The sequence below is a fragment of the Macrobrachium rosenbergii genome, chromosome 23 (assembly GCF_040412425.1).
Source record: "Macrobrachium rosenbergii isolate ZJJX-2024 chromosome 23, ASM4041242v1, whole genome shotgun sequence".
NCBI lineage: Eukaryota > Metazoa > Arthropoda > Malacostraca > Decapoda > Palaemonidae > Macrobrachium > Macrobrachium rosenbergii.
Window position 1 is genome coordinate 22,933,495 of NC_089763.1, and position 17,500 is coordinate 22,950,994.

The 17,500-nt window shown below is 35.7% G+C and overlaps 1 protein-coding gene across 1 annotated transcript in view; it reads right to left on the reverse strand.

Moving 5' to 3' along the window:
• Positions 1-17,500, reverse strand: part of LOC136851371 (uncharacterized) — a 61,979-nt gene that overhangs the window by 24,452 nt on the left and 20,027 nt on the right. Inside the window, exons 2-3 of the mRNA XM_067125424.1 lie at positions 10,192-10,428; positions 6,267-6,835 (exon numbers count right to left, since the gene is read on the reverse strand). Of these exons, the coding sequence (XP_066981525.1) occupies positions 6,267-6,835; positions 10,192-10,428 (806 nt within the window). The remainder of the gene's footprint in view (positions 1-6,266; positions 6,836-10,191; positions 10,429-17,500) is intronic.

The window sequence follows — 17,500 nt, forward strand, 5'->3', positions numbered from 1 at the left end:
TTGAATCTGGGCTTTCGAATCATCTGTCCTTTTGCGTCAAGTAATTCCACCTTATGCGAATAATTTCTCTCTCTTTATTTCAGGTTTCATTTAATTGTCTGATGGTATCGCTGACCTAGCTGGAATATTTTATTGGAGGTCACAAATGAAGGAGAAAGTAACTAAACCATAAGAGTCAGTGTTTTTTTTATTATTACTGTTGTTAGATTAAGCTAGCCTTAAACCAGCACGGGCTCTTGCTCGTAATTGCTGGCAGATGGCCTTTTATCTGAAACTCTACCAGGCTTAACATGAATTCGAAAGATTGTTTTACAATCTTGTTTATTAAAAAACAAATGCATAAAAAATTGACTCAAAATCATTAACAACCATATGGAAATCTAAGTAATCAAATGTAAATTATTATAAATAAAAAGCTAAATATTAAATGAAATAAATAAAGAAAGAACATAAGATCAGAATTGACCTAATGTCACCTCGCTTAACGCTGCCTAACTACTGTAGTCGAAGGGAACGAATCCAGTGTTACCATTGATATCCATCATCAGTCATCTTTTATATCGCGAATTTTATGTTTGGAATTCAGTGGATAATGACTTCGTTCCTGTCCCTTCGACGAGCCAGCGAGTTTGTGCACCTTCTGCCCAGTGGGGGGGGGGGTGCCTACGTGGGGCCAAGATATTTTCTGGGGGCCCAAAGAAAATTACAACTAATGTATCAATTCTGTAATTAGTAAAATATACTATTCTCGAAAGTATATATTCATGTGAATGTAGGAAAATAATGGTATTAGTAAATAGTAAACCTGTATTTGAAATGATAGAGCTCAATTTTCAAATAATTTTCAACTCTTACTATAAGCAAATGTATCAAATTCTGTAAGGGTTAAAGTCTAGCTACAATGGGAATCTCAACTGGGGGTCAGTGGAGTGCATAGCATCTGACTTGGGGGGGGACCGAGCCTACCCTGGGCCCCCATAACGACGCCACTGATGTTATTTCTGCCAGAATTCTCGTCTGGTATATTTCCTCAACTTCAGGATTTTCTGGGACTTTCACTCAGTTATCGTATTCTGTAATTTCCCATATTTTCTAATTTTCTGACTGAAGTAGAATTATAATAACGTCATGCCATGATTCGCCGCCAAATTTGTCAAGAGCTTTACAAGGGTTCTTTTAAGTTTGTGTTTCTCATCACTGAATTGTTGGGTTTTTTTGTGGAAGGACTTCTACAGGGACTTATCGCAGTTGGATTTGTAAAGGGATTTATCTCAGTTGGATTTATAAAGGGGTTTATTCTCAAATGGTTTATAAGGGGACTTATCCCAATCGGATTTATAAAGGGTTTGTCTTAATTGGAATTATAAAGGGATTTATCTCAGCTGGATTTATAAAGGGACTTATATCAGCTGGATTTATAAAGGGACTTATCTTAGTTGGATTTATAAAGGGACTTTACTCAAAAGGATTCATAAAGGGACTTATCCCAATCGGATTTATGAAGGGTTTGTCTTAACTGGATTTATAAAGGGAATTATCCCAATCGGATTTATAAAGGGACCTATCCCAGTCGCATTTATAAAGGGACCTATCTCAATGGGATTTATAAAAGGATTGTCTCAATGGGATTTATAAAGGGACTTAATTGGACTTAAAAAAAGGACTTATCCCAATTAGATCTATAAAGGGACGTATCCCAATTAGATTTATAAAGGAAAGTTCCAAGCAAGATTTATAAAAAGAAACTAAAATCAAAGAGAATCGAAAGAATAGGGTCAAAATACGACTATTAAAAATACAGACATGAAAAGAAAATACAAACTAAACGTAGCAAATACAAAGTCAAATGCCTGGTGAAAGTTCAACATTTTACCTTACCTTTGTCATAGTAGGAATGTGGTCCTTAAAAAGTTTCAAGAAGTACTCAAACAGTTTTCCTCAAATTAGGTTCCAATTCGTAGCTATTGACCTTTCTACTGTTAGATCACTACCGAGGGAAACGCCTACTCGTTCTGTAGACTTCAGTTCCCGTGTCGTTTACTTGTTTACTTGTTCGCAGTGTCTGCTATCAATGGGAACCAGTTCTCGCTAGCCTAGATACAGAACTTTGTCCCGTAAGGGGTGATTGCCGTCAGTGCACCTCACGGGGTGCACTGTAGGTTCTTTGCAGCGTCCCTTCGGCCCCTAGCTGCAACCTCTTTCATTCCTTTTACTTTGCCTCCATTCGTATTATCTTTTTCTTCCTCTTGCTATCCACCCTCTTCTAACAATTGATTCATAGCGCAACTGCGAGGTTTTCCTCCTGTTACATCTTTCAGACCTTTACTGTCAATTTCCTTTCCAGCGCTAGAATGACCTCATAGGTCCCAGTGCTTCGGTCTTGGGCCTTAGCTCTATATTCCATTCCATTCCGATACAGAACTTTCGATCACAAAGGTCTTTCTGTTAAAACAAAGTTTCCTCTTTCGAAACTACCCTTTATTGACCTTTTTATGTTAAATCATTACCGAGAAAAACACCTACTCTTACTGTAGACCTTAATTCCTGTGTCGTTTACATGTTTAATTGTTTACTTGTTCGCAGTGTGGTCTGCTGTAAGTCAGAGCCCGTTCTCGCTAGCTCAGACACAGAATTTTGGAACTCTGAGGCCTTTCTGTAAGAAAAAATTTACTCTTTCAAAACCACCCATTTTAGCCACAAGAGAGCACAGTTTAGCACAAGACCATCCGTTCGGTTCAGACACAGAATTTTGGGACTCAGAGGTCTCCTGTTAGGAAAAATTTACTCTTTCAAAACTACCCTTTCTAGCCACAAGAGAACTCAGTTTAGCACAAAACCATCCGTTCGGTTCAGACACAGAAATTTGGAACTCTGAGGTCTTTCTGTTAGAAAAAATTTACTCTTTCAAACCACCCATTTTAGTCATAAGAGGGCACAGCTTAGCACAAGACCATCCGTTCACTGGCCTGGATTTTGAAGTACTGTCTTTTTGTTCAAGCAGACTGGACCTCCTAATTTCTGAGTCACTGTTTATAAAGACGAAACCTGAACTGAACAACAACTTGTCCGGTATACAATTAGCAATTATATGATTTGTTTTTGAGAAGGTCACCAGCCATTCCACTTCGTATTTTATTTGCTAGTTTTATTTTGCATTTTCTGCGATTTATGTTTAGATTTTTATGTTCGTATTACTTTATTTGTAATCTTAGGTTCTATTTGCATTCTCAGTTTTTTTGTCCTTTTATTTGTTTTACCCATTTTGCTCAGTTTTTGCGAGAAAATTAATTTTATCGTATTTTTCGGCGATTTTTATGTTTTGTCATTAACTTCAGCCTGATGACGAGGTTGTATACCCCGAGAGCTTGCAAAATAAAATGTTCTACCTGTCCTTGGAAATATTATTCATTACCCAGCTAAGATTTCCAGATAGCCATTCTATTGCTGAGAGTACACACACACACACACACACACATATATATATATATTTATATATATACATGCATGTGTATTATACATATATATTATGATATATATATACATACATATATATATATATATATATATATATATATATATATATATTTATATGTTTTGTGTTGTCATATTATGTATATATAATTATATATGATTACACATACCCATATAAGTAGAATCTACTGGTCACTTTTACCAGATGCATATGTAATTGTAATAGCCACAATGCCCTCTTAACTTCTCGTGCTCAGCTCGGCAACGTGACCCCCTTGTGATTATGGTGATGCGGGTTCGTTTCCCGCGACCGGGCATCGCAGTCTCTTCAATTTCTCGTGCTTGGATCTTACGGCTTTGTAGTGACAAGCATATCTAAAAAAGCGCGAAGAATTCGAGAAGTTAAGAGGGCATTGTGGCTATCACAATTACATACCCACATAATTTATGGATTGCGTGACAAGATACACACAAAAAAATAACTCCATACAGATCAATAAAAGCAAAGATGCAGCCACTAACTCGAGCTAGACTAAAGAATACACACTAAAAGCGACAGAACTAAGAGCTAAGAATAAGGACAAATAAATGAAAAAAAGTCTTGCGTCATTTTACTTTATTAATGATTCTCGTCACGTGTCTGTGTGTGTGAAAAAGGACAGATTCAAAGAGGCTCAGTGATTAAATAGGTTTTATTTAACTAAATGTAATATATAATTATAGGTATAACTGAATCACGAAAATATGGAACGTGATGAATATATAAATTAAGGCAAATGCGACGAAGGAAAAAGAAACGCCGGAGTGGACCGTTCTAGGCCTTTCGACTTACTGTCCTTTACTTAGCAGACCACTAAGTAAAGGACAGTAAGTCGAAAGGCCTAGCACCACTCCGTTGTCTCACTTTCATTTGTGGCATTTGCCTTTATTTATAATCATAGGTATGATTTAGATTTAGTTGTATTCAGTACAACGACAGACGTTCAGGAAGAGTTTAAAAATAACTTCAATGTAATTTTAAATATTCAGACATTAAATAGAGATCGATACAGATTGTACTCTTATGTGCAAAGATAAACATATTACTTTGATACATACTTAGATGAAAGTAGATTGTGAATCTAGTTATCTAATCATTTAAACCACAACATATTAGGATAATCCTCAAATGTTGCTGACATTTGCTGATATTTTGGTAATGTTTAATTAAGGCAATTCAGCAGATTTACTATAGGAAATATACAGACAGATTATGATGAAGCGTCAAACTTAGCGCATATTAAAATAAGAATGAGAATCATCATCTTAAGTATATTTACTTGAATATTTAGAAAACTATACAGTACATAATCATGCGTTATGGTTCAACAGAAAGTTACAAAGAAAAACGAAGAAAAGAGAAGAGAAGTGGAAGAAATATTGATAAATCAGACAAAAAGAAAAATGAAAGGAACAGAAGAACTTATAATAAACCAAGAAATCTTAAGAAATATTCTGATATTTTTATGAAAAGTTCCGGATCATCATTATCATAGATTATCATAAAGGAAACATTCATATTTAACAGTAGCATACACCCTATTTCTAAGCAGCCTTTAGGAAGAACATGATTCTTGAATGTAAAACATAACAGTTAATTGATTATTTAGGTGAACATTCAGTTAAATAGATAAAGTAAAGAATGAAAGATGGTCTATAGAATTAGACAGAAGAAGGAAAAGTAAACTGAAGGAGAGAGAGCGAGAGAGAGAGAGCTGATAACGTGAAACATAACAAAACATATTCCATATATATTTAATAATAAGTCGAAGGGATTAGAAAGAATGAAATGAAAGAACATATAAACAAACACAAAACATACAAGATAAAATGAGAGAGAGAGAGAGAGAGAGAGAGAGAGAGAGAGAGAGAGAGAGAGAGAATGAATGCCTGTGTTTACATAAAACTTCTCTATGTCACCAAAATCTTACTTAGACTACACATAGGCAATTAAGACATGCTATGGATTAGTTAATAAAAATACATAAAGCAAAAAGAAGTTTATTGCTACAGTTACAAAATTCTGGCCAAGACAGATGTTAAACATAATCACTCTAGCCTGTTCTGATTAGGAATACAACACTACAAACTAAAGTTAATGAACACAAATTTCTATGGTTTAACGCAGACTGATAGTATTTGAAGATGACAAAGAACGTCATAGTCGTTATTATTACGTTTATGTAATTCGGTACTATGACTAATAATGTCGGTTCATTGGAATATGTCATGATTAATATCATTCATTCCGTGAGTCACGTGATATATATATATATATATATATATATATATATATATATATATATATATATATATATATATATATATATAATTTTTTCTTGATTAAGGATTTTTTAGAGAATAGTTTTTTTTTGCATATTCTGGGTTTTTAAAATTATAATTTTTATAACTGTAATACTTATAATATTTAATATTTTCATCATTTTGACTCCCAGAATGAATTTGAATATTTCCAGGCCACTGACCCGGAAGTTACTCTTAAGGAAACTAAATACTGAACAAAAAGTAAATTCTATGTCAAGTCACAAGGTAGATGGCTTAAAATGCATAATAATAAACATAAAAGAATACATTACTTTTACGTACACCATTGTCTACTCTATTTTATCACTACTATTCTTTTACCTCAGCTGCTACTTTATACCCTTTATCTATGGAAGCAAAAGCAATCACCGTCAGGCTTAAACACAACCTTCGCTTCGGTGTCACTCAGGCCTTTAGACATGGCGCCTTACCTTGTCTTGCCCTCCTGTCGGAGGCGCAGGAGGTGCGGGAGCACTGACTCTTGAAGATGCCGGCGGTGACGCCGCCGCCGGTGGGTTAGGTCTAAGAAGCCCGGGGGGAGGCGGGGCTGGTGCCCTGACAACTGGAACGACGGGCGGCGCGGGAGGACGGATATCACTTGGAGGCGCTGCAGGAGGCCCTGGAGGAGTTCGGATCACCGCGTCGGGAGGTGGAGCCGGAGGGAAGACGCCTGGAGGCAGCACGGGAGGAGGGGCGTGGCTGCGGACTACTCCAGGAGCTGCCGGCGGAGGAGGAGCAGGGGGGGCGATTGGCGCGAATCCGGAGAACTCCTGAGAACCCGGAGGGCCTCCGAACTGCGGCGATGGGACGAAATCGGTAGGCTCCGGGATGTCCAGAGGAGGTCCTGTGGGTTTGGCCAGTTCTTCGGCGTGTCTCGTCCGGAAGATCTGATTGACCTTCTGGCGGTTGTCGAAGAGGAGGTCCTCCAGGATGTAGATTTGGGTCCCGTCGTCCAGGCTCTTGACCTCACTGACGGGCACGTTCTCCACGGTGAGTTCACCTGCGGAGATCGAGATGTAGAAGACGGTATTCAGAATGAGTGTTGAAAAATAAGGAGTTCCTTAGTTTATCAAGTAATTGGTTGAGAATGATAAATTAAAAGCTCCTTACTTTATCAAGTAAGAAACTGGTGAGGATGGGCTTTGTATGATGGAGTTCTGTTTTTATTTAAATTAAAATCTCCACGGTGGGTTCACCCGCGTAGATTGACATGCAGAAGAGGGTACTCTGAATGATAGGACTATTGATAACATAAGATATTCCTTACTTTCTCAAGTAAGACACTTGTGGTGATGATTGAGTTCCGTATATTTAAAGAAAATCACAAAGAAACGACTCCGTCAAGGAATTTTATTATCGTCTAGCCATGATTTTGACTCCGGTTCAGGTTCCGATTGAAAGAACACGAGTGAGAAATTCACATTAAAATTATTCTTTTTCAAGTTTCAGCGATAAAAGCGAAAATTGTATTGTCTTTCTCACAAGCAGACAATGATGTTTTTGTACCTTTAATAGATAATTATCCTGTTAGGAGGCTAATAAAACCAAAGTGAGTTTCACGCTTGGATGAAAAGGAAATGAAAGAGAAAATAAAGTACAAAATTTTGATTTTATTGACATATACGTGGGCGACGGTTCAGATATATTTTGCATGTTGAGGATGTACGGTCTTCGTAAGTATTGCCTTTTTAAAATGGTCGGATTTTGCACGAATATTGTGGTTTCTCTGACATTATGAACAGCAACGAAAACAGCAATAATAATAATATAATAATAATAATAATAACACACAATAATAATAATAATGGAGAAACAAGTCACAGTTATGGTAATAGGGTACATATGTAAAAATAAAATCATTGAGCAGAGAGTTGGGAATCTGTTCGATTCCTCTTGAAAAAGGAATCGAACAAATTCAAAGCTCCTTTGGTAATTTATTTTTAAATAAATGTACCCACACATAACTGTGGACTTATTTCTCCATTTTAAGATTCATGCTAGTATGATTATTTTCTAATAATAATAATAATAATAATAATAATAATAATAATAATAATAATAATAATAATAATAATAATAATAATAATAATAACGATTAGTTTCAGAATTCATCCTCTTATTACATTATACTAAAAATATCGAATTATCCCTAATCATTCGTTTAGAAAAAAAAAACTAAAATAAATAAACTTGATAATCATCTCATGTGAATTAAATCAAGAAAACTGAAAGAAAATGGAAAGAATTAAATGAATATCTAAGTCAGACAAACCTGATCTTCAGAAAACTTGCATAATATTTCGGAAACACGGAAGAAAGTGAGGTACGTAAAGGTCAAAGGTCACAGGGAAGAAAATGGGAGAACGATGTGACTGATTCTCAGAAGTGTAGTGTAGGGACAGAGAAACGCTGAGTAAACGGGTTTTGCAAGTCTTAAGTCCTTGCTCGAAAGCATTTTGCGATTTGAAGTTGTTGAGATGGTGCGTTCCTTTAACTCGTAAACTGATTATAATAACCTATTATGATTTTCGCTTTTTAAGCTGATTATTCTAAGATTTTCTTAGATGGATTATAATTCCTTTTTGACTCATTTTAAATTGATTATCTCAGAAATCATTCAGAAACATTAATTTTTATGATTTTTCTCTTTTCATCATCTGAGTTATCTAATCTATGAAAATGCCTCACAAATTTGATTATTCTAAGAAATCTCTATAGGTTCAAAACATGGAATTAACAAATCTCCCCTTTTATCAAATGAAATGGCTACTTTTTTTAATTCTTCAAAATGCCAGATAATATTGGATTATTCTAAGAAATTTTGCTCAAAACATGAGAATTAACAAACCGCCCTTTTTTGATTTTCTTCAAATCTTCATCAAATGAGACGGCTCCTTCAAGATTTTTTATTTCGAATCTTTGAAAATGCCATTGAAAATATTTCTAAATTTGATTAGTCTAAGAAATTCGAAACATTATTCTACTGGTTTTTTTTATTTCTAATCTTGAAATGCTACTGAAAATATTAATAAAATTGACTAGTCTAAGAAAATCAGAGGCTCAAAAACATCAGAATTAACAAATCTCCCTTTTATGATTTTTTCTTCAATCTCTTCAGATCTAATCTTTGAAAATGTCATGGCCATAAAACTTGGTAAGGTTTTGAAGAGATTTTTAATACATCTTAATAATAAAACTTGAAACTGTTTGATAAATGAATAGGGATACTAAAGTCAATAAAGATGACTTGAAATAAAAGAATTGAAGACCTGACACTTTACCACAATAATAAAAACGATCCCACGGAGCTTTATTTTGAAAAAGGAAAACTCTTTGAACACTACGGAAATATAGTACATTTTTGCTATAAAATCCCTTAGACAATAGTTAAAATACAAAATACTGACAAGAAAATATAAATATGAATATTCTTAGAGGGAATGATTTTGAAAGATGAATAAACTTTGAAAAAGGCAGAAATGTGAAGTTTTGTCATAAAATCTTTCAAACTTCAAACGATATGAAAATAACCAAATATTCCTATAGAGTATTATGTAAAACAAGAAAAAAACGCACTTGTTTTTGCTAGACATTTACTATATCAGGATAACCGTTTGAAAAATAAGAAAAAGGAGTCCGTCCGTGGAAAAAAATTCTGAATGAAGTTTTGAAAGTATGGTAATGTAGATTTTTCAGTCTGAAGAACACTTTAGGTGCCATCTAAACATTTCCTCATAAATAAATAGTACAAACTTACCATAATACATTCTATATATTTTCTAAAACTTTCTGTGGCAGTACTCCAAATGTAACTCATAAAATAAAAGTGTTTGTGATGCTTGATAATCAAAACTAAGACTATTAAAAGCCTAATAGCACTTAAGTCCAATAAAAAACTTTAAACCTACTAATCCTTAGTCCTTATACTTTCGACGACACTAATTTTAATCCTGAACAAAAACCTAGTAAGCTACTCATCCTTAGTCCTTATACTTTCGACGACCCCAATGTTAATCCTGAACGAAATCCTAATAGGCTACTAATCCTTAGCCCTTATACTTTCGACGACCCAAATTTTTAATCCTGAACAAAAACCTAGTAAGCTACTAATCCTCAGTCCTTATACTTTCGACGACCCTTATCTTAATCCTGAACAAAAACCAAATAAACTACTAATCCTTGGTCCCTGTACTTTCGACGACTCTAATTTTAATCCTGAACAAAATCCTAATAAACTACTAATCCTTAGTCCTTATACTTTCGACTATACTAATTTTAATCCTGAACACAAAAAAAACTTTTTAAAGAAAAAAATACGTTTAAAAAAAGTTTTCAAAAGAAAATAAAGGCACCGACCTTTCTCATTCTTACGAAAATGGACAGCCTTGCCCGTGAAGGTCAAAGCCCTGGCTCCTCCTTCACTGGTCACGTTAGGATCGGTGGGCTTGACAGGATCCAACACCAAGTGGTCCTTCAGGAGATTCCTCCTGAGAGTCCTTAACTCCTCGGTGTCCCCATACAGAGGATCCTGTGTGTCCTGCGGGATGAGGTTTGACATGGCCAGTTCGCCAGGGGCTAAGATCGTCTTCGCTTCTGAAGAAATAAACAGATAGATAACTGAATGAATGAATGGATGAATAAAAAAAAAAAAAAAACAAGTAAGTATATAAATAGAAATGTAAGTATATAAATAAATAAATAAATAAATAGGTATATAAATAAATAAACAAATATAACAAACAGACTAATAAATAAGTCAATAAATAAATAAACAAACAAATAAATAAATAAATAAATAAATAAGTAAATAAATAAATAAGTAAAAAAATAAATAGATAAGTAAATAAATGAAAAATGTGGAGAAAGAACATGAACGAATCTTTAAGGAGGGTTAATCCAATTTCAGTTTCTTAACAATTCTGTTTCACTTTATTATTAGTCCAGTTTCACTGTTTCGTCTGATTCACTGTTGACTGATACTGTTTCACTATTACAAATACCATATTTCACAATAGCAAAAATTTCTGTTTCACTTTTTCAAATATACCAGTTTCATTGTTATCATAAATTACGGACAGTTCATAATATTCAAGTCATCCACTAAACTGATAAACGAAGTAAATCATCCTGAGTAACTGACAATCATAGACTAGTTATCTCAGCTTGAACCTTCACAGACTAATTATCTCAACTTGAACCTTCATAGACTAATTATCTCAACTTGAACCTTTAGAGACTAATTATCTCAACTTGAACCTTCATAGACTAATTATCTCAACATCTCTCAACTTGAACCTTCATAGACTAATTATCTCAACACAAACCTTCATAGACTAATTATCTCAACACGAACCTTCATAGACTAATTATCTCAACACGAACCTTCATAGACTAATCATCTCTTCTGGAACCCTCATAGGCTAATTATCTCGACTTGAATCTTCACAGACTAATCATCTCAACTTGAACCTTGAGTAATGTTGACAATGTACTGTAGATTTATGGAATCACTCTGACGCTCCTGTTGTTAATTCATTAGGCTTCAGTAACTTATGACTTTTCCCTTTGACCTTACAAGTGAATAACCCTTTTTCATTAATTCCTGATATGTGAACGGTTACTTTAAAAGAATTAACTCTCACGATAATGGTCGAATCCACTATTTCATCATTCGACATCTGGAAAATTTGTTTCTTTTTTTTCCTCTATGGATTGGATCTATCAGATGGATAGTTTGGTAACTGACGATTCAGGATTTGAAGCGTCATTTCTAAAGGTTAAATTAGTTTGTTCTACAGTTAATTCAAAGACAATTTTAATTTATCTATTAAAATCTATTAAAATCCACAAATATTGAAGCTGTTGCTCAATTTTTTTTAACTGACGAACTGCATTTGAAGTGTCATTTTTAATGGCCAATTTCTGTCCTCTGCCCTGATTGAATGGCAATTCTAAGGTTTTTATTTTTGTTTGGCCCATATTCTGTTGTTTTTCTTCTAGTAACCACTAAAACCTTACTGCTTTAGTTTAATCGTTTATTTTCTCATAATTCGAACCCCTCCTACATCCCTATTAGCAAGTAAAACGGATGTAAGCGTGAAACACTCACTGCTATTATTCACATCTTCGTTGATAATTTTCTCGTGGGAAAAGTGAAACCGTCATGGGACCTTTAAAGTCCGCTCCCATCCGGAGAATAGACAGGAAATGACACATCGGCTGAGAAGAGAGAGAGAGAGAGAGAGAGAGAGAGAGAGAGAGAGAGAGAGAGAGAGAGAGAGAGAGATTGATTTCAGTGGGACACAACTGACCGCATTCACACGATTCTCGCAACTTGTTGAATCAAGGATATTCTACTGGTTTCTCTCAAACGAGAGGGCAACTAACCTTTCCCTCTCTCGCTCGTTTTCGCTTTTATTGTCCTAATCCCATTCTCTCTCTCTCTCTCTCTCTCTCTCTCTCTCTCTCTCTCTCTCTCTCTCTCTCTCTCATAGGATACGCATCATGGACACTCCTATCAGCAATTTAGCGACCTTCCAAAAGAAAAAAAATTGCTGCAAAACATCCGTTTGTGGAAATTTGTGGAATCGTCCTTATTTTTTTGCCAGTAGCGTAAATTTTTTGCGCTACTATCGAAAATTGCGAGATTCTGCTGTGAATACCGAATGGCTAAGCATTTGAGATGAATTTCCGTAAACGATTACAATTACGGTGATGAAAAATTCACTATTTTATTTTGTTTACAAACACAGACAGAACGGGTTATTTCGTACAAAGAAGGAAATGAGTTTTGCATCGTAATTTCTCTTGTAAGTTTCTTAAATAATGTAACCACTAATAGTATTAGTTTAAGAACTCATGGGTTGCCTCTTCTACCTTATGCAGGTCATAAACTAATTCTTACGTCCCGCTGAAGGGATATGAATGGATAAAACCCATACACTCACACACACACACTCTATATATATACTGGTACATATCATATCATATTTGTCCAATTTTTTTCTGTCAGTTTATTAAATTCTTTTAAATCTCTGAACTAGAAGAGTCTATTCTCAAGAGATTCTGGTCTACTAGAGTTTTTTTTTATCTAAAGATTCATGTCAAGCGGGACATCTTCCTCTTGAGATTTTAAGCTAGAAGAAGAGTTTATTTCACAAATGGTTTAAGCTAGAAGTACTGAAACTATGATATGTTTTTTCATTATTGTGAATAATGTATAGCCTGGGTTGACCCCATATTACTGTACATATACAGAATACAGAAATTATTGTCGTACTGCATGTGCTGAATCCAGTACGTATCAATTTTCGCTGTATCCCATGGCCCCTAATGACTCGGTCTAAACACATTTCTGAAAAAAATATATGTATAGCGCCAAAATATATGTATAGCCCAAAAAATATATGTATAAGCTATAAAAGTATACATACGCATACTCGAGACCCACTAAGACTCATTCAGACTCAGACACGCCAACTTAGCCTTGTGAAATGTTCTTTATCGCGACAGACATTCTTCCAAGAATAGATTCCACACGGCTACTCTTGGCAGACCGATTATTCTTAAGAACAGTCATCTCTGGTTAGGGTTCAGGCCATAAGCAGTAAAGTACCGCCTGTGATCCGCTCGTGACCTTGTACCTTACCAGGTAACCGGAGCTAATTAGCATACTACGAGCAGGTTGGTCCGCGCGGAATGATGACGAGGTATTTCTTTGATTTACAGGTGTAGCGCGCGTTCAGGATGTTGATGAAGCGTGTGTGTGTGTGTGTGTGTGTGTATGTATATATATATATATATATATATATATATATATATATATATATATATATATATATATATACATATACACACACACACACACACATATATATATATATATATATATATATATATATATATATATATATATATATATATATATATTAGCAAACAGTCTTTACTAACAGCCATTCAGGTATGGATACAAATGTAAAACGTACATATGTGTATATATACACACGCAAACACACACACACACACACACACACACACACACACATATATATATATATATATATATATATATATATATATATATATATATATATATATTTATATAGGTACCATGTATGTAGGCTACTATGTCACTGTTGAGGTCTTACATGTCAGCATTTAATACATACATACATACATACACACACACACACACACACACACGCTCACAACCACAACCCATCAATACCCATTCTGCGCCTGCGTAGACTGTAAGCGATGCCAGCAATTATCATAAACTGCCGTTCTTATGGTTTACTCTGTTACCGTAACGAAGAATTGATCCTCGCCAGAGGGTTTACGCAATGTTCCTTCCCGGAGATGTACCCGAAAAACCTCTCATTACTCGTGAATAATGTTTAGGAGAACCTTGAGGAGTTTAAATCGCTCGCTTTTAAGGGCGAACGGTCTATACGGTTGGGAAGGTTTGGGATGAGTTTGGGTGAGGTTTATTGGAGATGGGTGAATGTGTTTATATACAAACACACATATATACATACGTACATGTATATATATACATATATATATATATATATATATATATATATATATATATATATATATATATATATATATATATATATATATATATATATATGTGTGTGTGTGTGTGTGTGTATAATGTGTGTGTAGTGTGTATGTGTGTCCGTAGTTATAAGTAGTGATATATAAGTCATCATCGATTATGATTTGCTAATTCAAATCTTAAGTTCCTATAAAAGATTTTTAAAGGATATCTGCAAATCAGAGAGAGAGAGAGAGAGAGAGAGAGAGAGAGAGAGACCTTTCATATAGGCACTTTGTTTGCGTGAAGGAAAATAGAAGTTTATGTAAAATAAAATGGTTGTCATAAGTAATTAGAGTAATAAGAAATGAAAAAGAATTTAATTCACTCTTTCGTCATATTTCAAATTAATTTCACAACTAATCAAAAACCACGAAGAATAGAACAGGAACACGGGCTAAAAATAAAAAAACTTGATTTGTCTCACTGGAAAACGCCCCACCCTCGTTTCCAATGCCCTGAATTTCAGCACTGAAATGCCTTCAGGATAATCAGGCATTTCCTGCGCGTGTTTATGAGCCTTGCCTAGAGGTTAGGTTTACGACTTCCCTTTCCGTCGGCCTTGGTGGCATTGATGACTACGGGCCCTTGGGAGTCTAGTTTTGACATCAGAGCAATTAATTTATCAGTTAAGCTAAGTTTATCAGTTAAGCAAAGTTTATCAATTAAGTCAACCTAGTAAGTGGTTTCATCGGGGCTTCCTTAAGGGGCGTGGTCGATCTGACTGGTCTGTGGTCTTGTTTTAAAGTATGTATGTATGTATGTATGTATGTATGTATGTATCAGGACTCAGATCCTGGTAGTTATGAATGATATGAACAATTCGATCAAACTTTTTACTCTCTAGTTCTGTTCGTGAATAAATTTCTCTCTCTCTCTCTCTCTCTCTCTCTCTCTCTCTCTCTCTCTCTCTCTCTCTCTCTCACACACTCACACACACACACACATTCAAAGCTAGATCTCTCTTCCTCCTATTTCAAAGGAACGTTTAGGATGCGACTCAACCACACATTCAGTATCCGAATAAATCTCTCTCTCTCTCTCTCTCTCTCTCTCTCTCTCTCTCTCTCTCTCTCTCTCTCTCATATTCACAGATAGGTCTCCCCCCCATTTTCGTTGGACCTTTTAGGATGCGACTCAACCACCCATTCAATATCGGAATAAATCTCTCTCTCTCTCTCTTTCTCTCTCTCTCATATTCACTCTCTCCCCATTTTCACCTTTTAGATGCGGTCAGCCATTTTCAGTTGGAATAAATCTCTCTCTCTCTCTCTGTCTCTTTCTCAGGATGCCCCCAGCCCCATTTTCAAGGATCGCTCAGCCACCCATTCAATATCCGGCTTGGTATCCTGAAGAAGACCTTTTCCATCCCTTTGGCAACCCTTCGCGAACCATTTCACCCGGAGGCCGAAGAAGATGGAAGGGGATAATTCGTGGGCCAAGTCGCACCTTAAATATACAGTACTCTTAAACGTACAGAAGGGGATGAAGGGTGCGCAATTGTCTCGGGAGACTGGGGTGGGGGTGGGGTGGGGGATTATCTTTAGAGATATCCAGGAGATTGGTGGGGGTGGGGGGCTATGATCGAGATTTCTGTGGTGGAGGTTTAGAGATGGAGGAACTATGGTGTCTTAATATTATTACTGGTATTAGATATTTCTCGTTATCTCTATGTTATCAGTGGGCGAAATGAATGGGTTTCTCCGTGCTGGTGAAATTCGTGACTCGAGAACCTTCTATACGTTTTCTGAATATCATTGCTGGAATTGGATTTTTCTTTTTATCTTTATTACGTTAGTGGAAAAGTTGAATAGGTGTTCCTTAATTTTTATGAGTTTCTCTCCGTTACACATCCGTGAATGCTTAAAGAGGAGATACTGTGCACTATAGTTTCAATAAGCACTACAGGGTAACGTCGTTCAAGTTCTTTTTAGTTTTCTGTAAAAGAAAACTATTGTGCCTAACTTTTGTCTGTCCGTCCGCACTTTATTCCGTCACCCTCAGATCTTAAAACTAGAGCTAGAGGGCTGCAAATTGGTATGTTGATCATCACACCTCCAATCACCGAACATACCAAATTGCAGCCATTTAGCCTCAGTAGTTTTTATTCTATTCAAGGTTAAAGTTAGCCATAATCGTGCTTCTGGCAACTATATCGATATAGGACATGCCGCCACCAGGCCATGGTTGAAGTTTCATGGGTCGCGGCTTTTATAGCATTATACCAAGACCACCGAAAGATAGATCTATTTTCGGTGGCCTTGATTATACGCTGTAGCGGCTGTACAGAAAACTCGATTGCACTGAGTAAACTGCGGCTCAATTTTTTACATGTTTTTTTAATGGCCTCAGTTTTATCACCAATTTTGGCAGCAAGTTCCTAAAAGACGCCATAAAAGGTTTACGAGTGTTACACCAACTTTAGCAGCTTTAGCTAATGCGTAAACAACACATAAGAAAGGGGCTCCTTGTGTCCATTCTGGTGAAAGAATCTATAAAAATCTGAATCTCTATAAATACCTCTCTTTAGGGTAAGGTGCAAGGCATTTTATTTCTTGATTAAATCGTATAGGTAGAGAAAAATCACAGTGAAATCCATATCCAATGTCTGCCATCGTACTGTCATAAAAAGTTTTAGTCTTGTTCCCTATTCTCTTGTTGAGTTGGATATTCTGAGCTATCAATCAATGTTGATATTTTCTTCTATCTGTCATTTTACTCACAATCTCTGGCATCTATCATCTAAGCCTTTGCATTAAGACCCAAAATTTCGATTTGTAAAAATGCACGAAAGATGACAGTCTATAACCGTAGAGTTTTTCAGAGTTCCCCATTTCTCAAATCCGTGCCTGCTTTGATACAGAGCATCCCCGAGACGAACCTTGTAAGAGACCACAACCACCAGTAGATAGTGAGCTGTGAGAGGGAGTCGCTAGACGTGAAACGAGATCCTTAAAGAGACAAATGACTGTGCAGATAGGACCGTCTGCTTGTCATCTGGCAAGGTAACAGTCCCGAACGTCCTTTGCTTCAGTCACGATGCGCCATTATACTCGTCGCCCA